At 39.5% G+C, this 22,988-nt stretch overlaps 1 protein-coding gene across 6 annotated transcripts in view; it reads right to left on the reverse strand.

Moving 5' to 3' along the window:
• Fnip2 (folliculin interacting protein 2) overlaps positions 1 to 22,988 on the reverse strand; it is a 112,804-nt gene that overhangs the window by 23,681 nt on the left and 66,135 nt on the right. For all 6 annotated transcript variants that reach the window (XM_078021953.1, XM_021730282.2, XM_021730281.3 and 3 more), the window contains 6 exons: positions 17,260 to 17,389; positions 10,193 to 10,394; positions 9,781 to 9,869; positions 7,221 to 7,367; positions 6,933 to 7,102; positions 383 to 1,721 (listed from right to left, as the gene is read on the reverse strand). In XM_078021953.1, the coding sequence (XP_077878079.1) occupies positions 383 to 1,721; positions 6,933 to 7,102; positions 7,221 to 7,367; positions 9,781 to 9,869; positions 10,193 to 10,394; positions 17,260 to 17,389 (2,077 nt within the window). The remainder of the gene's footprint in view (positions 1 to 382; positions 1,722 to 6,932; positions 7,103 to 7,220; positions 7,368 to 9,780; positions 9,870 to 10,192; positions 10,395 to 17,259; positions 17,390 to 22,988) is intronic.

Here is a 22,988-nt window from a genome sequence, read left to right on the forward strand (position 1 = left end):
TGCAGAGACAATCCCCGGTACTCCCTTAGAGAGATGTGCCACCCTGAGCTAGTGAGCTTCCTTGGAGGAGGAGCAGGTTGGAAAAGTTTTTATTTTTATTTTTTACAGTTGTAGATGGACAGCGTGCCTTTATTTGTTTAGTTTTTTATGCGGTGCTAAGGATAGAACCCAGTGCCTCACACATGCTAGGCCATTGAGCTACAGCCCCAGCCCCGGTTGGAAAACTTTTGTATTGATTTATCTGATAAACAATTCTAATATTTTAAGAGAAAAAGGAAAGTACCATGTGTAAAGTAGCCCACAGTAGCCACCATGATCACAGTGTCAGGCCAGGAACACACTAGATCCCAGTCCCCTCTGCTTCCCAGCCTGCCAGCATTACCTTGGCAGAGGCAGCTCCACTTCTAAGGTCCCTTCAGTCCTGTCACCACTGTGATCTAGATCCAATGTGGCTGAAGCACATGCTTCATCATCACTGTCTCCAAGGGCGCTATCCGAGCTTTCGTTTCTGGGAATGTCTCCTTCGATCCTGAAGTCAGCTTTCCTATCGGCATCCCCACAGGGGACATCTGCAGCAACCAAGAGGCCAGAGTCCTGCTGGACACACCTGTCGGGGGCAGGCTCTAATGAAGGTCCTTCCACATCTTTCAAATACAAACCTCTAGCTGTCTCCAGTGTTCTCCTTCCAGTTCCCGCTGCACTGTCAGTGGGAACAGCTTGGCTGAGCTGCCCAGCATCTGCTGCCACGTCAGGTCTGATACCTCTGTCCTCAGCAAAACCTCTGTCAGATTCACCTTCCTCTCCGTCAGAAGATCGATTCTGAGGACAGCAGGCATTCTTTTGAAAGCCAGGCTTGAAGGAGCACCTAGAAACCTGCTGGCTCTCAGCCACGTCAGCAGCCACACTGGACTCGGCTGAGATACTGGCCACCTCTGGGTATTGTCCACAAGCCTTCAGCCGCTCCTCCATTTTTTTGGTGCGGCTTTCAAGGTCAGACTCTGGAGATAGGGAGCTTCCAATTTGGAAAGTGACCTTTTCTACAGGAGAGTTCTCTCGGGAATGTCTGTCAGGACAAGGGCAAGGCCAGGCTGCTGACCGCTCAGGTAGCTTCTTAGTTATCTCCTCTTTCAGCTCCTCGTTGGCAGCTGGCCGGCTGATCTTCTTTTCTGCCCCTGGAATGGCACACCTGGGAAACCTCGAAGGGACATCATATGGTGCCTCTTTTTCACTTCCTTCATCCCCACAAAGGGGATGAGGTTTCCAAGAACTGTCTAATTCTGGCTCTTGGAATCCCATGCTATGAGCCTCAGATCCCTGGTCTGGCCCCTTCTTTCCTTCTTTCTCAGGTCTGGGATCCAGGTCTCTAATGTCAGTGCCCTCTGGAGTCCCAGCCAACCCTGTGGGCCCGGGGCTCCTTCTCTCAGTCATTGCTGTTGGTAGGATGGGGGGTACCAGCGCAGGCTCATTTCTCACTGTCACGACCACATACTCGGACTCCTCCACCTCTCCTTTCTCCAAGGCTGTTACAATCTTGCTCCCATTTATAACTTGGTCACCTTCACTGTGATTCCCACACCAGGTCAGATGGTTCTCTTGTAGCTCAGAGCAACGGAGAAAGTAGGTCAGGACATAAAGAATGCGCTGGACCAAATCCTTCTGCTTCCCCACCACCACGGTGCGAGTCAGTCTTACTGGAGAGCCTATAGCTCCATAAAGGTCACCTAGAGAGTCAAGATGGACACCAAGACAAAGTCCTCTTGGGTTAGCATGCATCAATATATCAGTCTTGACAAGAGCAGAACAGATGACTAAGATTGCCAACCTAGAATTACTTCCTCAGATAAACCTGATTTCTAATTTCTAGAAATGACCATGTTTTTGTTTTCCTCCAGAATGAAGAGGCAGCCTGGAAAGGCCTGGCCAGGCCACAGCCACTACCTTTGGTGCCTGGCAGTGGTGGTGCTGTGCTCATGAGGCCTGCTGGCCAGCAGGCTAGCCCAAGGAGGGCTAAGACCAGTGCTCTCAATATGCAACCAGACCAAACACAACACTGACTGACTGGACTGGCACTGTTCATTATATCTGCCATAACCAACATGGAGTCAGAAACCATTAAAAAATAACCAGAACACTGGAAGAAATCAAAATCAGAAAAGATACTAAGTTAAAAAAAAAAAAGTTGCTATATGGTAAACATTTACAAATGAAAATTTTGGAAGTTTTTATTTTCTAGTATATACCCTTATAAATACCCTCAGATGAGTATATATCTGAGGTATATATGTGCCAAAGAGAGGCAGGAGGGTATTTATAAAAACATATATTAGAAAAAATACCTAAAGTTAACAGATTAAGGCTGAAGAAAAAGTTATGAGGCCAGGCACAGTGGCGCACGCCTGTAATCCCAGCAGCTCAGGAGGTGGAGACAGGAAGATCGTGAGTTCAAAGTCAGCCTCAGCAAAAGTGAGGCTCTAAGCAACTCAATGAGACCCTGTCTCTAATAAAATACAAAATAGGACTGGGGATGTGGCTTAGTGGTCAAGTGCCCCTGAGTTCATTCCCCAGTACCAAAAAAGGAAGAAAAAGAAAAAAAGTTATGAGAACCCATCAAAAGTGCTTCTCCCTGGGGAACCACAAGGAAGTACATCTTTTGGAGAGTATTCCCTAGTGTATGGCTCTTCCGAACACTTAAAGAACATGACAGAAATAATAAAAAACATCCTCTCTATAAAAAGACTAGATTGTAAGCTAATAGAACTTTTGCTACTCACTGAGGAATCATCCTAAAAATGAAAAGAGTGATTCAGGGACTGTAGTGTGATGCTCAGGCTTTGGTTTGAGAAAACCTCATAGACCAAGAGCACATTCTGTTACTCTCCTCTGACTGTATGTGCCCATATTATAGTCACTTCAGAAATTTATGGGACATTTCTGTTAAACCATCCTCAATGTTAATTAAGGAGTAATTAATTAACACTTTCAAAATCTGGTATAACAAACCACACGAGAAAGGCTGCTCAGAATGACAGTATTATTTTTTAACAATCCATTTAACTTTTAGTATTGTGAGTTTTAATGACCAAGGAATAAGTAGTAAAAGATTTAAAAAAGCAAGTTATTAAAATTTATAATAAAATATATAAAGTAATGAGAGCAATGAATGTTATTACTTTAGGGACAAATTTCATAAAATAATGCATCATTAAAATAATAGACCCATAAAAATCAAAGATTTATTGGCTCCTGACTAGAAGGCAATTTTTGAGTCCTGGACTAATGAAGCTACTAATTTTAGAGAAGACTGCTTTGCTTTCATGGGGATGATTTTTAAAAATGAAGAAGTTACACAATAAGGTGAATATACTTAACACTATCAAACTGTCTACTCAGAGACAGTGAAGATGAAAAACTGTATGTGACATGTTTTTTACCTTAATTAATGAAAATTTAAGGAAAAAGACAGAAATCAGAAGCGAAGCAGAAGAAAAAAGGAAGAATTAAAGAAGCAGAGAGAAGGCAGTGACAGCGAGGGAGGAAGAGAGAAAACTACAGAAGAGAAAGGTGAGAAGGGAAGAAAGGCAAGGAGGGGAAAGGAGAGAGGTGCAGTAAGTTAGAGAGGTATGAACTGCAGGGCTTTAGAGTACAGCCAAAATCCAGGGGGGCAAAACACGGGGAAAAGAAAGCACCCAGGAGACAGGGAGAGGAAAAGAAAACAGGTCTAGAGGGAAACAATGACAGGAATAGAAACTAGAAGCAGAGGGCAGAAAATATCAGGGCAGGGAGCCACAAGAACGCAGGAGCCTGGTAAAGACAGAGGAACAAACAAAGGCTGGCGGATACGTGAGCATGTGAGGGAAGAGACTGAAGCCAGGTGTGCTGATGGGACACCACTGTGCTCACCTGTCTGCTTGGAGCCCCTGCAAAGGGCTCCCACCCCATCCAGCATCTCTGTATCACTAACTCAAGATATCTTCTAATTTCTTTTGTGAACCTGGCTTATTTAAATGTGGTTACTCAATTCTGACCAGGTGTTTTTTCTTTTTTCTTTTAGCTAATTTAAAGTCTAATTTATACTGCTTTCTGAAAAATGTAACTTAAACTTTAGGTAGAAAAATGAAAAAGTAATTCAAATATTCTGCCCCCCCAAATAAATGAAACATCTTTTAAGAAAAGCTGCATTCTGTTTCCACAAACCCTTGACATTGATTAAGTCCAAAGGAGGTAGACAGAAGACTCTTTCATCCGTGTCACCTTAGAGTGGCTTTCAAACTTTGTGTCCTCATGCCAACAAAGAAGCACATTTTACAGAGAAGCCTCATATGCCCTCTGGAACTCGCACTGTACAAAAATTATACCTCTAAGATGCCTTTCAACACACTAAATTGCTTCTGCAGCCCACTAGTAGGTAGTGATCCTCACTGTGGACAAGCCCTTTCAAGAGGGGCTGTGTGAGGTAGAGACACAGATCACTAAGCTCCTGAGAGTGAAAACAAGGGGCTGCACCTTCTTTCTTCAACCCTCCCTGGCTGGGAAGCACTGAGAAGCCATACAGAATTGTGGGCACCGTGGTGCTAACTGTCCTGGCGAGCTCTGAGAAGTCTTTGAAATGATTCCAGACAGAATCTTTTCTACTTCAACCATCATTCACAATTGGCTTTCCGAAGCCAGCAAGTCCTCTCTTGCACCAGGGCCTTGTCTCCTCCTCACACTACTCTAATCATCAATAGCTAGACCCCTACTGGATTGTTTGGGGGAAGGAAGAATTGAAGACCTTCAATAACACATGATCTGCAATGAAAAATGACAAATGTAAACCCACAGGAAGGGATTTTGCCTTGTTATGCTGAAAACAGGGAATTAATGGCTCCCAATTAGTTCAGCTGCAAATAAGAAGCATGCCTAATTATAAATACATTTATCTAATTAAATGCAAACTGCTTAATTAGCATTGTTTTTAAATTGGTGACCCGGCAGCTTGAGATACTATATTTCCTTAATATCCAGCCCCCTTTCCTTCACCATTTAATACTACATTTTTAAAAGGCTACTGTCTCATAACAAGAACAACCTTCTACCCTCCCAAGGAAGAACTGTATGAGCAAGGCTGAGCCAAGCACGTTCTGAGGTCTTCCTGAGCTTAGTGTGGGTTATTTGCATCAAGTATTAAAGTATTGTATTAAAATGGCTTAAAGAATACATCTATTAACACTCCTCTCCCCACCATGAGACTTACATATTCCTTCTTACACATCTCATAACCAAGGGCACAAGGACAAGAAGATATTTTTATTGCTCTAAAATAAGGACAATAGGGGTGGGGTTGTAGCTCAGTGGTAGAATGCTTGCCTAGCACATGTGAGACACGGGGTTCAATCCTCTACAACTGAAAAATACTTAAAAAAAAAAAAAGAACAATAGTAATAGGGTAGGAGTGTACACATGAATTAATGGGTAAAAAGCACTTAAAAGAGTGCTTGGCTCACTGCTTCAGCTTTTGATATTGTTGTTTAAACATGCTGTTTTCTAAGACTGGAATGCTCTTCCCTAGTTTTTCTTTTTTTTCTTCCTTCCCCTTCTTCTTTCTGGAAAATTCCATTTTACATTTCCTCAAGTACAGCCTTCCCTGAAAATCCCCCTCATACTCTTTCTTTCTCTCAAGGGACCCCACAATATAAATTTGCAGTAGCAACATAACAACGGTGCTTTATACAGCCATTCTAGTCCCACAGCAACCGGGAAGTCAGTCCCATCACCACCCCACTTGATAATCTAACAGATGCAAAAGTAAGCATGAGGCTGGGGTGTGGCTTGGTGGTGAAGTGCTTGCCTGGCAAATGAGGAGAGGAGGGGAAGAAGAGGAAGAGAAAAAAGAGGAAGAAGAGGAGGAGGAGAGGAAGAGGTAGGGAAAGGGGAGGAAAGGAAGAAGGGGACAAGTAGAAGAAGAAACAACAACAGGCACAGAGAAACTAAGTGACTTGCCAGTGGAGGCTGAGACCCAGGAGTAGACTGCTGGCCCTCAAGTTCCTCACCTCCCACTGTTTCTCCTGCATCCCTTTGTACACCCTTATTAAAGCCATAAGCAGGATGCTCTTTAGTCATGTGAATATGGATCTGCTTTGTCTGTGAGACAGCCAGCTCCCAGAGGTATTCCACTCCCCCTCCCCATGTGCAGCACAGGTCTGGTAAAGAGCGTGCGTGCGAGGCTCTAGAGGATGCCTCTTCTCCACAGGAGCCCAAATATGCAAACCCGATTCTCACAAACCCCAAACTCTAAACCACCCACCAACCATGGTACAGAATCCTATGCCATGCCTCAGGACAAGGTTTGAGAAAGTCAATACCACCTCTAATTTCTACTTATGCTATAACTGACAAGATTATAGCATGCCTCTACTTTCCTCTTTGTCTTATTCTTTTCCCATCTGAGCCACCCTCTAGCGCAGTGGTTGTCAAACAGGGTTTGTTTAGCTGCCCCTCTCCCAGGAACATCTGACAGTGTCTTAAGACATTTTTTAATTGTTACAACTTTGGGTTCTCCTGGTATCTATAAGACAGAGTTCAGGGGTGCTGTTAAACATCCCACAATGCCTAAGATGCTCTCTTCCTACCCCCACACAACTCAACTAATAAAGAATTATCTGGTCCAAAGTGTCAATAATGCTGAGGTTAAGAAATCGTGTGCTAGAGTGAACAGGCACTGTGAAATGGAGAATGGCTGCCCATATTCCTTTAAAAGAACAAAGCTCTCAGTAGGGGGAAAACAAATGAAGGTAGTAGTCTGACAATTAGATTCTGTGGGTCACTCTTCTATTATTTCCCTGCTCAGTGACAATTTTTGACTTACTGGGTTGGACAGTCCATATAAGCTATACATTCTAGCATTTTTCCAATTTTGCCCCTATGTTATCTGAACAGTCAAATGAGGTACTAACCCAGCTGTGCCCAGAGAGGATTGTATGGATGTGTTTTGGCCAGCATGTTCACTGATTGAGAGGTACGTTTCTCTGAGAAGGCTTTAATGGGAGGGTGATCAACAGGCATGACAGTTGGTACCCAAGCCAGGTGGTAGGTTAACACTGCAGTCAGTAAGGCAGCAAAAAACCTTGGAGAAATGGAAGAAAATACAACCAGATTAGTCAATACTGGATGAGGCATGTCTTATGCAGCACATGCACTGGCTATAGAATTCACATACAAGCCTCCAGAGAGTTGAAGCTTACTGATTTTTGTTGATTTGTTCTATCAGAAGTGTAAACTCCTTGAGAAAGCGCTGGCAGAGCTGGTTTTTTTCCAAAGTGTTTGACATCATAGTAAGCCATACTGGTTCAGCTATCCTTGGAACAGAATATAAATTCCAGATAGTCCCTCTATAGGAGAGAGAGAGAAAGAGAGAGAGAAGGGATGCATAAAACAGTCACAAATATTTTAAGATAATCTCGGTACAAAAGAACACAGGAGAATGGGGCATGGTGGCACATGCCTGTAACCCCAGAGGCTTGGGAGGCTGAGGCAGGAGGATCATAGGTTTGAAGTCTGCCTCAGCAACTTAGTGAGGCTGTAGAGAGACTCTGTCCCTAAATAAAAAAGGGCTGGGGATGTGGCTCAGTAGTTAAGGGACCCTAGGTTGAATTGTTGAATTCTTGGTACCAAAAAATAAAAAGAAAGAATAAAGGAGAAAAATTTGGATCTCTGCAGTCCTTAAGAGATTCAAGAAGTATATATAACGGATTAGCAAAGTATGAACTACAGGATAAATCAGACTCCTATATTTTATGTAAATAAAGCTTGGCTGGGACACACACACACTCATTCACTGACATACTATCTAATGCTACTTTTGTAGGATGATGGTAAAATTGAATAGATGTGACAGATACCCCTTTCAGAAAAAGTATGTCAACTCTCTAACATAAAATATTCATTGTAAAAACAATTTATTTTCACCATATTCTGTGTCAGAAACTACAACTACTTAAATTTTCATATATTTTAACCTATACATAAAACATAAAAATACATATTTGTGGGGTATCATACAACCATTTTTATAATAAAGGAGACATAGGGAGAAAGTATATACTATATTAAAAATGTGATCAGTTAATTCAACTCTCCCAATTTCTGAATAATGTTTTGATTTTGTTAGTTAAAGCACTCTATTTGTTTTATAGGAAAAAACCTATATAAGTTGCTCTTCTTTACTATACTACATACTAACTTTATACAGAGGCCTAGAGAAGATTAGGTTCTTTGCCAAGACATACAGATATTTAATGGCAAGGTTAGGATGTGAATTCAGGTCTCATTGCCGGGCATGGAGGGCTCTGCTTTAAGCTACATGAGTTACAAGTGCTTTTTCAATGTGTAGAAAAACTTAGGCTCTCCACGGGGTAAAAGACTAATATATCTCTGATTTGGTAACACATCCAAAATCAAGATATAAGAGACATATTGACTTGATTTTCCGACTGTATATGAAAGATCTGGGACCTAAGAGAATTCCACCTTGGTAATACAAAAACACAGTATTTGCTGAGTTATGTAGCAATGACAAGCTACCAGTAAACAGCACCAAAATTCATTTAGTGAAACCAAGGACTCTAAATGCTGAAACTTAATTCTGTCACCATTTTGAGCGGTTGTGACTGTTGAAAAATAGGACCCATCTATGTACACAGTGAAGCTTTTTAGTTCTTTTCTTTCAGTTTCTTGAAAAATTAATACTCTCATTATAGTAGTACCCAGACTCAAGCAAAATCCAGCTTTGAGTCTGACCACAGCAGAGCAACAGGTAACTCTAGTATTGCCCAAACAAACTATGGGAGGTTTACTAATCATCAGGTTGCCATCAAAAAGCACAACTTCACAATATTCTTCAAACATGTGACTTAAGTCTTAACAATCATCAGATAATGCCTACGGTGCTACTTGAGTACTTTACATTCAAAAATCATGGTGACTTCATTGTAAGCAGTTATTATACAGTTGACTAGCAGATACCTTAAGCACCACAAAAATGTCCTAACATTCTATAAATTATAAAATATATTTTATCCCTCAGCTGAGGAGTAACAGTTTGACTCATTACATGGCTACTTTGGAGTGAGATTCCATTCACTACCATGACTAGCTCCAAGAGATGGTGCAACAATTTCAATTCGGCATGGTGGGAGAGAATTCCACCTGCTACCCAGAACAGATTACCTTTCTACAGAGACACCAGGAGCAAGGACTCTAGAAAAGTGGATTCCAGAGTACAAAGGTCATTAATTAGAAACTGCCTATGAAGACATATGAGGGTGATGAGATAAGTAACGTCCAGACAAGGACATGTACGGGAAGACAGTGGATACAAACTAGAACTGTGCTGGCAAACTGGAACATAGGTGTTGCTGATATGCATGCTCTCCATTATGTGCTCTGGATGAGCACCTTTGAACTCAGTTTTCCACATATGTAAAATGGGGGTAGTAGTGCTTACTCCTAGAATTGTTGTTGGATGACATGAGACAATGAACAGACTTATAAGACACACCAAATGTCAGTTTTCTCCACTTACTCTGTTCAGAACAATCATATAAGAACTGTCAGGTAGGGGTAAAGATTCTTTAGTGTTGGATTATTTAAATTTCTTGCTCCATTTGGTCTCTTTCCATCTTGAAGGGCGGAGCCACTGAAGTGACTAGCCCTTCAATTCTCCCTATAATCCTAAAATCCATGGCTGCTGCCACTGCTGCTCTTCATCAATTTCTTGTTAGATTTGTCAAAACTTGACTTTACCTGAATTCTCCCAGAGCTTCCATCAGACGGCTGATGTAAAACTGGACACGGAGGCTTGACTCTGCAATCTTCCTACAGGAGATCATGGCCTTGGTAGAGAGAAAGCAAGCCCAATCACTCAAAGAAGAAACTACCTTACAACTTATCTATTGGGCTTCATTAATTAAAAAAGTGAATTATAATAAGTTAAGCACACCCAAGGTAATCATGCCTTCAGTCATTAGAAAGCAATAATTTCCTTTCCTAAAGCAACCAGTATCTGGTAGCTAACATCAATGTTCCTAAGGACCCATCACTGCTGGGGCTGACTTAACTTCCTTAGGAAGGTGATCTGGTACATAAACAGAGATTCTGCCATCCTTAAAACCCCATAATCACTTCTCCAGTTGACATTAGATTATGATGTTGTTACCTTTTCAATTGCACTCTTTAGCCTGTTCATGTGAGATTCAAAGAGGGGGAAATGAGAAAAAAAGAAGTCCTGGAAATTCCGTTGCGCTTCTTCTTTCTCACACAGGGAAAAGATGATGCTTATGGCAATTTTCTTCCTCCTAACTATGGCTGGATTAGAACTACAGGTTTCTTCAGCCAAGCTAAATGTCTCATCAGTGGACCTGAATGGAGGAAGAAAAAGTTTGAAAAGTTGCCATGCATCAATGAGTCACACTGATGGTCAACTGTCATGCCAAGGACAACACTCAGAAAGCTTATCAAGAACCCTCAGAGTCTTGGTAAAGAGTTTATCTACTTCCCGTTCATTCTCTTTTATGATTCCCTGTGTGAAAAATGAGAACACTGGCTTGCCACACATTATTATTGTAACATGAAAAGAAACTCAAATGAAAACCAAAAGTTAATTTGAATGTACCATTGTTAGACTCTCACCCTTCCCTCTGTATCATTTTGTAGACTGGTGGTATTTAGGAGTGGTATGAAATACCTGTTCACTCAAAATTCATAAGCCCTTTGTTTTGATTGACATCAACAGATAAGAATGTCAAAAAAGGAAAAATTGTACACAGTATTCTAACACAGGCATTGCATTTGAATATTTACTGGCTTTCCAGGCTAACTTTCCCAAAGATACTAAGACCACTAGATGAAACTCCTCTCAGTGCTCAGATTAAGCCATGTGATTGACTGAGCTCTCTGAGAAATTCCCCAAGCAGAAAGAATCACCTCTTCTGTTTTAGTGAAATTCTCAAAAACTTATGATTCTTTTGAGACTCTGCTTCTATGATAAAATAACCATGACGTGAATAAATTCTGAATGTATTCACAATTTGTCTTATAGGATAATCCTCACTACTATGGCCTAACAAAATCTCTTATTTAACTATTGTGAAAAGCCAGAATAGCTGCCACAAAGCTGCTAATAGCAAGAGTGAGGATAAAAAAATTAATTTGCTTTGTTCTACAAAGACACTAAAGCAAAGGATATAACATTGTAAAGGAAAGCACCCTGCCTGGCACATGGTAGGTATGCAACTTCTTTTCTCTTTCTCACTACCATTTAGCTTCTATCTCTGACAAATACAGGAAGGTACTGCTGCCTTATAACACAATTCCTGATGCTGGGCAGAATTCAAGGCAGTTAGCTTCCTGTCCTTGGTCCTATATTTGGTGCGGTACTCACGACCTATAAAGTTCAAATACATCCAGATTTTATAAAACATAAACAGATAAAAAGTTTTTATGGTTAGAAAAGCTAATTTTAAATTTTGTTCTAATCTCAGAGATGTGCTTCTATGTCCCTTAACTTCACCCAAGTTCTCAGAGATGCAGGTATGGCTGATTAGTATGTAAAATGCTCTCACTTCAGACTCACCACTGGCAGCACACGATCTCTAGGTTGTAAATGTTACTTTTTAATTTTTTTTTTAGTTGTAGATAGACACAATACATCTATATTATTTATTTACTTTTATGTGGTGCTGAGGATCGAACCTAGTGCCTCACTCACTTTTATGTGGTGCTGAGGATCGAACCAAGTGCTCCACCACTAAGCCACAACCTCAGCCTATTAATGTTACATTTTATAATAAACCATCAACTATACACTTCAAGAAATCCCTAGATCATCCTCATCAGAAAAAATTCTTTGAGAATCTTTTAGAATGTGTGATTTCACACAATGCACCATTCTTTTCTAAAATACCTCTGTTAAAACCTTGTTTTCCTACACTAGTTTATTTCTTTTGTCTATAAAAAAAATACTCCTGAGCTTGTACTGTTAAACATGCTTGTACTTATGTCTCTTGTTTTTCAAAAGTAAACTCTCATACCAGTCCACTCCTCATTAGGCCAACATGATCTTTAATAATCTAATAGTTACAAACACTGAACTCTGCACCTTTATCCTTCATCCATTATCTTCAGTTCTACCCAATAAATTCTCTCCTTGGTTTAACGTAGCAGAGAGCGCCACCTGCTGAATTTCTGCAAAACTTCCATAGTTGTAACAGTAGCAATCCTCCTTGCTTCACTACATATATCCTCTAGTAAATTCTAAAGCAACTGAGTATAGTCTTGGATCCATTATGAAAACTGGAATAAGTCAGATCGAATAGTATCATAATTCCATTTTTAAAAATTATTCCATAATAAAAGAATGTTTTTAAAAATTTGAATATACATGCCCAATACTTCCATGTACCTTTTCCCACAGGTCATCAACCATGTAAGGTGCATAGGCTGATTTGTAAATGAACAAACTGAGGCAGGGTGCTTACTCAATTGCCTGGGGAACAAAAAGCTTCTTAGTGACAATGCTAGAGTTAGAACCCAGAGTTTCTGTCTCTATTACAGGTTCAGTTACTGGGCACTGGAAATGACCAAACTCTGACCCCATTCCTCATCTGTTGGCTGGTGCTCATGCCATCTGAGGCATTACAACAGTTGGAGCACTGAGGGGAAGAAGCTAGAAGCAACCAGATCAGCTAATGGGCTCCAGGTTGCAGAAAGACCACTGTTTTAGTTAAGTTTTTTCAGTGTGGTGATCAAAAGACCGGACTAGAACAGTTTTGGAGGAGGAAAAGTTTATTTGGTGCTCATGGTTTCAAAGGTCTCAATCGATTCATGGATGGCAGATGCCATTCCTCAGGGCCTGAGGTAAGGCAGACCATCATGGTGGAAGTGTGGCATAGCAAAGAGGCTCAAGACATGGACACCAAGAAGCAGAGAGAGGCTCCTCTCACTAGGGACATATAAATATAAACCACAACGGCACACCCCCCAGAGACCCACCTCCTCCAGCCATACCCTACCTGGCTACAGTTACTACCCAGTTGAACCCTATTAGCAAATTAATGCACTGATTAGGTTCAGGTTCTCATACCCCAATTATTTCACCTCTACATTTCTTGCACTATCTTACACAAGAGCTTTGGGGAAAGTCTAATATCAAAACAATACCAACCACCCTACACAATCTTATTCCTTATAAAGAGAATTTAACTAATGCTCTGAATACACATTTATGTACATTATAAGTACTTTAAGGTCACAGATAAAGCAAAAACTATAATTATTTTAATATTTCTCAACAACCTATCATTGTATCAGGACTACTTGGCTTGTTACTTATGTCAGCTTTGACTTACAATGAACCTTATGAATTACATTGGACCACAGGAAATTGACACTTTTGTTGTCACAGAACATCCCATCAGCAACTTCATATGGTTTGTTCAATCATTTTTTTTTCCCCTAGGTACTGGGGACTGAACTCAGGGCCTTGCACATGCTAGGCAAGCAGTCAACCACTGAACTATGTCACCAGCCCCTTTCATTTCATTTGAGACAGGGTCTTCTTAAGCTCAGGCTGGCCTCCAACTTGTTATCCTCCCATTCTAGCCTCCCAAGTAGCTGGGATAATAGGTGTGGACCATCATGCCTGACTGACTGATTCCATTTATAAATCAAACAAATCAAATCAAAAGGCTTTCTGGGTTATTTTATCTTGCTCCTTTGAAGTTTCAATGGCCTGAGTGGCACAATCTTTGTGGCTTTTCTTTCCTTACTAGTACTACTGCTGATACCACCTATCAAATGCCCAAGCTGCAAAAGCATAAAACCAGGTACAGCAGGGGGCCCTGAGGTCAGTGAAGTGCCACCTGTTATGGATTCAAATATCATTCCTGACTGCCTTTAATTCTCTTAGAAAAGAAGTTTTCAGGGGCTGGGGTTGTGGCTCGGAGATAGAGTGCTTGCCTAGCATGCATGAGGTGCTGGCTGGGTTCGATCCTCAGCACCACATAAGAATAGAATATACTATGTCCACCTAAAACTAAAAAACAATATTAAAAATGATTAAAAAAAAGAAGTTTTCAATTACTGTGAATTTTCTCTTGGTCAGAAGTAATAATTTTTTATACCTACTGTTCTCTTGTCTCTAGTATAAGAAACTGATTTTCTTACCCACTACTTGCCAAAATGGAGTGGATTAACAGCAACATCCTTTGAATGAAGAGATTGATCTTCAGGTACAGATAATCAAGTCAAAATGTCTTCTACATATATATTCTCAATGTTCAACATACTATACTCAGGGCTGGCTTCATGGGCATTAAATCTGCTCTCAGAAAGGCCCCAGGATTGGTATAATGTTCTGCAACTGGCATCTTGAATTCTTAATAATTTATCTTTGCATTAGTGTCCTTTAAGTGAAGTCTAATGTGACAATGATATTTGCACATGAGCAGGGAAGATATGGGGCAGCAGTCTATACATGGCTGGGTTCAGGCTTGACAGTCAGACTTACACCAACACATCTGAAGCAGGACAGGGTGCCACAAGGTTCCAAGATGGCAGGCTGGACTTGGACCCAGACTGATGGCTATGACAGTAATAACAGCAGAAGCAACAGTGGCCAGTTATGGGAGAGGAATGAGAAAAGAAGGGAGGGCCTCTGACAGGAACCATGGGAAGAGGCCAGCTTTTCCATCCACCATTGGAGCCCTTCCCTAAGGAGTTTACACAAATATTTAACTTCCTGACCTAAGCCCTAAGGGAGTAAATTATCACAAAGCAAAGACATACACATGGACACTGCAATAAAGTGAATTGGGAGTTATTAGAATCTTTCAAAAAGCTGTCATCTCTGATTCTGAAAATTGCTGCAATATTACAAAGCAATATTCACAGGTATAGAAGTAGAATATTAATAAGTCTGTTGTATTGAACAGAAAAAAAAAACCTCACTGTTTCTATATGAACATTCAATAGGCAAATTACTAATGAGAAAGATCATTTTAAAATTAATGTTTCCTCATATTTGAAGAAATAGCAACAGAATGCATAAACAGACATTTTGAACAGCTTATGAGGACATTCAGTTTCTTGTAAGGTAAATACAAGTTCTAGGAAACATCAAAGGGAATATTAAATAGCCACATACAAATTTATATCTATAATTAAATTCAGATTTAACACAAAATGGACTTCTGTGAAGAATTTAATCTTTTTAGAAAACTGTTCCATAAGAATCACCTTATCAAAAGTTTATCAGTCATTCATCCCAATGTTGTCACATCCCAACGCCTCAGTAGAAAGATCCTTCTCTAAATAACTATAAAAAATTATTTGCCACTCTGAATTTGCCAGGAATGATTAATGCCACTTTCAATATCAACTGAAAGACAAGTTGCTAAAGTAGAAATTTCAATGATAGTGAATTTGCAGAAAAGCCTGAAAAATCTTACAATAAATCAAGATTTCATATTAAGTATTTTTTATAGCAATATATAAAATTATACCAAAAATATTTTTTGTAATTTATAAGTTTATGTTGCTATTTACATATCACTGTTATCTCTATTATGTTTTATAACTATTATTTTTAAAGGCAAAATTTTACTTTTCAGTACCTTTAACAGCATTTTTCCTGTTTTCTGAGCAAGGGGCCTGGCATTTTTATTTTGCACTGGTCCCACAAATTATATATCAGCCCTGACTGTATTCATAGGCTTTCTGAATGTGAGAGTCTTATTTAAGGTAGAAATTCACTAGAGATTGATTAATTCCCAATGTCAGTCCTTACTTCAAATTAGAATTTTGAAGGATTTCAGTGGAGTGGAATGGAGAAATGCTATACTCAACTTGGGACATAAACCTGAAGGAATTAAAGGGCATTTTCAGCAAAGAGATGGCTAAGAGTGAGGGTTTCCAAGATCCATCTCTTCTGGTCACGGCTATCATAATGCCGGGTGGGGCTGGTGGTGGCGCCAACTCCTGGCAGTTGTAGTAATAGCAATGACAGTGATAGCAGTAGCAATAGCAAACAAATCATATTGGCCAATATTCTATTCACCATATGCTGTGTCCAGGCTAACACTTGACTTGCTGTACCTTATTTGGCTATCTGAACAACCCTTTGAGGCTGAAACTAATATTATTATCACTAATGCAGATGCGGAAGCAGTGCTTAGAATCCAGGTTAACTTGTTCTAACATGCAGGACTTGTCCTCACAACAAGTGGCAAGCTCCCATCCATTTCACTCGAAGTCCATCAACCAAAAATCAGCTCCTTATTGAATAATGCAGCTCTACTTTTTTCTTCTTGCCTTGCTCCCTGGAATTGTGAGAGGAACAGAAGAGATGCTCTAACCTCTTCTTTCTCTGCTTATCCTTTCAGTGCCCTCTCCTCCACAGGGTTCCCCACTTCCTGTGCAACCATCATTGTGTTTTCTCCTTCCTTGAGTTCCAAAGCACTTTATGCCTCCCTATAGCATGTAGTCTCTTTATACCATTATTTAGGTGCATATCATCTTCCCTACCAGTGCATAAAAGGTTAAATGCAGGCACGAAGCCAAATCATTTTTACACTCTCACAGATCCCGATGGAGTCATTACTAGTTAATTTACTAAATCAATTGAAGTGAATTTTTATAGTTATGTATAAAACTTCCCTTTTGGGGTGATAGAAGAAGAGTTTAGATGCTACTGATTTAAGATCAAAATATGTTTTAGACATAACTGAAGTTTAGATTACAAAACCAACAGAAATGAAGGTAGAAAGTATTTGATGTCATTTATATTTTTAATTATATTGATGCCTGTTCAGTTGGTAAATTTAAGATTTACAATAAGAATAAACCACTAATATGAATAGAGAATATGTCATATTTTCAAATATCATATCACTCCAAGGAAGAGATTTATCCCACCCTGCACGACTTACAAGAGCTACATTTGTAAGGGACTCAAAAAGAGTGCACACTCACGTTAACACCAAACCTAGCTCAAACATGGCACAACTACTGAGATATTTCCTAGTGTCTTTTAAATCAGAATCTTTTGGTAAGCTTTAATCTATTTTCTCCTTCAAATGTCTAACTTGTAAACTTTCTGGTTACACTGAGGCTCCTTGAAGATTCCCGTTCCTCCCACTGACAGCAGGCGAGCGCGATCACCCTGCGGGGCCCCATCACGCTGCCTACGCTAGCACTTTCCCCAGCAAGAACAAACTTGAAACTCACCTCCTTGGAAAGATGCCATTCTCTAAACTTGTCGTCTGACTTCGAAGCCAACGGCGCTGATAACTGCTGGAAGAAGATGTAGAGGAGCTTGGCGATGGGAAAGGTGTGATCAAAAGGCTGCTTAGTGAGGCTGTGAAGAAGGAAATTTTGAATTTGAAACCTGAGGTAAATGAGTCCTTACATGTTACATACTGCACACCAGTAGGTTTGTATTTAGTACCACTAAACTGTAAATTTAAAATGGATAAGATGGCAAATTTTATGTTATGTGTATTTTAGTACAAAAAACTTTGAAAAAAAATACATATATGCTAAGTAACATAATTTGCAGGTTCTACCAATCATATCCAGCAGGGGGAGTCCATAATTTTTGTTTTATGAAGATTTCTACACAGCAAAGAATCCTTTTTAAAGGAAACCATATTAAAGGAAATAAGGATCACAGATAAGGCACGTGCATAAATTATCAGGCCCCACATTATTTATGCAGAATAAATTATTAATCAAATGGAGACTGCAGATTTCTGATAACATGGTTCTTATAAAAACTTTATATTGTTAAGCTGGTAACTAATGCCACATTATCATGCTTACTTATAAGAATTTCTACCTCTTGACTACCTCGTTACTCTTATTTTTTCTTTTAGGTGAAATTAAGTATTTCCTTCCATTGTAGCCTGTGTCCGGACCCCAATTTCCAAATACACAATTCTTATCCTCCTATCCTCCAACCACTGGCAGTCCCCTTGTTTGTCAAAGAGCAACTTCTAGTCCTAAATATGCTTTCTGTTTCAATGACTTATTTTGCTTACATGAGTTTATACTTATGGAATAAATTATTTCAGACTGCAGTAATTAATATAAAAATAAAATGACTATGATTTTCTTTAAGTAATGGGGGTAAGTTCTTTAATCAGTGCTCAAAGAACACCTCTGTGAAAACAGATACCTCAACTGAGACAAAGGGCTCAGAGGAGGTATACCCCAGACATTCTATGAAAGAATTAAATAATATCAATAGTTTAAAAAAATCTATGTGTATTTCTACTTATATATATGGGCGGACATATTTCCCCATCTCATTCAAATACTCATTGAGCATCTACTATATGTCAACTATTTTATAAGTCACTGGGAGACAGAATAGTAAACACAACTGAGTATGTAAGTCTCTGTGGTTGTCGGTAAGCTCACATTCTGAGGGAGAAGAAACAAAAAAAAAACTCCCAAGAAATGAAGAAGAGAATCACAGAATGTGGCAAATCACAAGGAACAACCTTGCCACAGGGAAGAGGAAGTATAAGAGTCAAGAACTCAGAAGCTGTTACAATTTCTTTGATGGGAGAATCTTGAGATTGATTTACTTATTTTTGCAGAAAAATGTGATCATAGTATCAGACAGTCAACACTCTCAGGACCCTGTGCTGACACAGGACTACAGTAAGCCCAGGGCAGGTCCGAACTAAGGCCTAAAGCAGAAGGTTTTGATGCTATCAAACACATTTCAACTTGCAAGGAGACATATGGGGGAAGTATTCTGCAGATAACCCTTAATCTTCTCTTGTCTTCTGCAGCCACCCAAAGGAAAATGTTTGGAAATGCTCCCATCAAAAAAAAAAACAAAAAAAAAACAAAAAAAAACATATTCATGGGATCGACCCCATGTTTCTTCTCCAAGTTCATCTTATACCACCCTTTCCACACCACAACTGGCTTCTCTCTATCTGTTTTTTTTTTTTTTTTTGGTACCAGGAATTAAACCCAGGAGTGCTCTACCACTGAACTACATTTCCAGTCCCTTTATTTTTTATTTTGAGACAGGGTCTCACTAAGTTGATAAGGCTGGCCTTGAACTTGCAATCCTCCTGTCTCAGCCTCTTACCTGAAAGAAGGCAGCTAGCCTTTGATTATAGATATGCTCTTTGAAATCTGGCTGTCTTTTTTCTATTCTTATTCACAAGGATTTTCTATTCCTTATTCACAAATCTGTAGTCTATTCCTACCCTAGGTATCTGCAATAACTATACCATCCCTAAAATGGTATTTGAACCAATCCTCACAGAGAATTCATGGAGACTTAATGGGAACTTCATGGAGTCCCTACTGGCATTAAAGTCTCAGCTGAAATTTCATGCTTTCAGAGGGCTATTCATGGGCACCCCATATATTTTTTTTCCTTCATTGATAAGTGTGTGCCTACATTTCAGTGTTTATCATCCATCTCTCCTTAACTGACTAAATTCGATGAGATCAGGGTTCATGTGTATTCTGAGCACTGATCTATCCCCATACCCTAGAAGATTGTTCCATGAGATGCTCACTGAATACTGTGCCAACAATTCAGTTAAGGACAATAATGTTTGTCTCAATCAGTGAGTGTAACAGAAACAGAGAAGTAGAGAAACAACTTTCTAGATGAATTCACATATTGAATTTGTTTAAGGTTTCCTGTGGCTAAAGCTGTATATACAGTATTTAGATTTTCTCTTTTAAACCAACCTTCATAACCTTCATTTAAAGTTTGTTTTTGTTTTTTTGGTGGTATTGTTCTGAGTACCTTTTCTATCTGTTTCTATCTGTTGGATGAAAGGGTACTACATCCCAAACACAATGGACTTTGTTCACTGTGAGACTCAAAGTTCTTCAAGTTTTTGCTTAGAAACTTGAAAATATGTAAGGTGACTTAGTCTAGTATGTAATTACACTCTAAAGACAACAAAATAGAAGCATTTAATGGGTCAATGAATAGAGCTGTTATTATTATCTAAGAGGAAAACTTCATTTTTAATAAACCAAGCATATTATTTTATTGGCAAATCAAATTACACATAACACATTTTAATTCCCAAACCACAAAATTAATTTAGGAGTTTAAAAGGTCCTCAAAAATGCCATTTTAAGTTTTAATAAAATTCCTATAAAGTCCCCTGAATAATAAAAAAGACAATGTTCTCACTACCATGATTTCAAAACATCTCAAATTTTAATTTCTTATCGGGGACATAAACTCTAGCCCACCCTAGGTGATCAATTCATTCTCTGCATTTATTTAACCAAGTTTTTTGACTTTGTCTATTAACCAGAGTCTGGGATCTAAGAATGAAGTGCCTACAAAAGCTTATGAAAAATATATAATCTTGGTCCTTTGTTCTTCCATATGAAGTAGAAGTTTAGTCTGACTTTACAGGAGATTTTAACTCAAATTACACTGAATTTATAGATTAATTTGTAAAATGTGATCCTTCACTCCACCCAATTAGGTCTTTTAATAAAGTTTAAAAAATTTCTCCATCACATATCACACATTTTCTTTAGATTTATTTCTAGATCCCTTATGGGTTTGACTGCTACTTTCATTACTTTCTGATTCTAATTTTTCCTAAGCAGATATATAAGAATGCAAGTTTAGAACCGAAAAAGCTAACGTGAAAGAAAAAGCCAACAAGCCTGCGAAAGTGAAGATGGCAAATATTCACTCCAGGAAAATGCCAAAGGTCTAACTTGAAATATAAGAAGTGGAAAGAAATAAAGAAACTAAGTTCTGTCCAAGACACCTTACAGGACATCAAACAAATATAATATGAGCAAAGCAAAGCAAGGTCAAGGCCCAGATCCTCAGCAGTAAAGACACAAGCAGACATTTTTAGACCTGGATATTTATCACCAAATGATGGAAGGACTAAGCCAAAGGGACCAGCTCCCAGAGATACTTGTCCCACACCCAAAATGGTAACAACACAAAAGGGATCAATGCTTGCAGTGCAAGCTGGGGGACACTCATTGCTGGGAGCTCATTCTAAACTGCAGCTAAGTACTTTTATATTCTGCAATTCTATTTGAAGAGGGCAGGGCAGAAGTCCCCTATCAGAACTGTGGAGTTGAAGAGAAATTGTCTCATGGCAGCCTCCCAGGGGAGACAGGGAAGTGAGTGGGAGATGCCCTCTTAGCAGCTCCTCAGAGTCCTCCTATCTTCTTATCCAGGTTATGTGACCAAGACTCATGCTGAAGTTCAAGCTTTAGCCCATGTGCACAGGTGCAAAGGTCAACAGCATGTAGGGCCTTTCCCCTACATAAAAAATAATACCTAGACATGGGGATGAAACTCAGTGGTAGAGTGCATTCTTAGCACCAAAAAACAAAATGAAAAAATAAAAAGCAGTGTTGTCCTTTTGACTCCTGCTCCTCTCTTTACTAAGCACTGAATCAGTTAAGTCAGCAAGAGGCTCAGGTACAAATGGGACATCATTGTGCATTATTCCATGGTGACCTACACTGTGAGGAATCTGACTTCATTTTTGATATTCTATTGCTGATGGCTTTGAAGCTTCATCCCATCCCCCGGCCTCATTCTGCTCCCTCTCGGCAAACTGATGGGAAAGCCCAGGTGCTGTCTCTTTTGGTGCCAGAGGGAGGTTTAAACCACATGAAGAAACACTCACAGTCTTACCACCAAGAAAACCCAAGTTTAGTCTCTTTTCCCTGTTCTCTCAAGCTCTTTTCTGGCCAACTTGGGAAGTCACCTGCTCTCTCCAGAAAACCCTCATTATGTGAGTAAAAAGCCTTTCCACAGCCTTACAGTATGTGTATGTGACATCATCAGTCTTGATCCAAACCAAATGTTGGGCAGAGTTCATCCTGTATCTGCAGAGTAGCTGAAACACAAGTTTTATCTGAACACTTTGATGATGTGTATTCTTATCTGGTAGAGTCACTTGAAAAGTACATACTACAAATGTTCCTCATACCGACCTATTTGTTTTACCACTTTTAAAGACTGAAGAAATGCAGCTACAAAAAGAATGGGAAAACCGTTTTCCTTACTATGATTTGATGAAGAAAGCCTAGAGCTGAACTATGGGCAGATGACAAGGCTCGATGACGCTGTCTCAATCCCAGCCCTTGGAACCTCATGCTGCTCGCAGATCCAAGTCTTCTGAATTTCAGCTGACCCATCTCTTTTGAGTCAGTTTTCTATTTCTAAATTACAGCAGGCTACTCACCAGTGGAGAATTTGTGGACACTTCTAGCTAAAAATTATTCACTATCTGTCTCCCTGAAGGGCTTCTGGCTTGTCCTACATTGGGTAATGTCACCACATTATCCTCTGCTTGTCTTCTCAAGTCAGAAACTGAAGAGTCATGCTTGCTCTCTTACTCCTCCCCTAAAACCCATGTCCCGTTAGTCACTGAGCCAGCAATCTGCTTAGTATGCTAGAAATCCACCTCTCTTTTCTTCCAAGGCCTTACTTAAAATAACTAACTATGCCACTAAAATAATCTCTTAAAATTTATCTTTACACAGAAGATACATTCAAAATATCCAAAAGAAAATACAATGAAAAGGTATTTCTCCTTTACACCCCAAGAAACAAACATTCTATGAATGAGGAAACAACTAACTCTGGGACTTGGGCAAAAAAAAATACAGAAGATGACTCTCTCTGTGTGTGTGTGTGTGTGTGTGTGTGTGTGTGTGTGTGTGTATGGCATTTTGTAGCACAGAATGTAAGAGTGCTCAAACTAGCACCCCCCACATAAATGGGGGTATATAAAAGGAGCACAGGGATAAGAAAGAGCTCCCAATAGCCAAAACTGGGATGATTTGAGCTACAACAATTTTTTTAAATGAAGTACTATTAGATTATAATCCAAAGTAAAAAAATAAATATCCTGGAGTTCATATTGATATAATAACCAAATAAACAAATAAATGGGAAGATTAAACATTTC

Source organism: Ictidomys tridecemlineatus, chromosome 9, assembly GCF_052094955.1.
Source record: "Ictidomys tridecemlineatus isolate mIctTri1 chromosome 9, mIctTri1.hap1, whole genome shotgun sequence".
NCBI classification, from domain to species: domain Eukaryota; kingdom Metazoa; phylum Chordata; class Mammalia; order Rodentia; family Sciuridae; genus Ictidomys; species Ictidomys tridecemlineatus.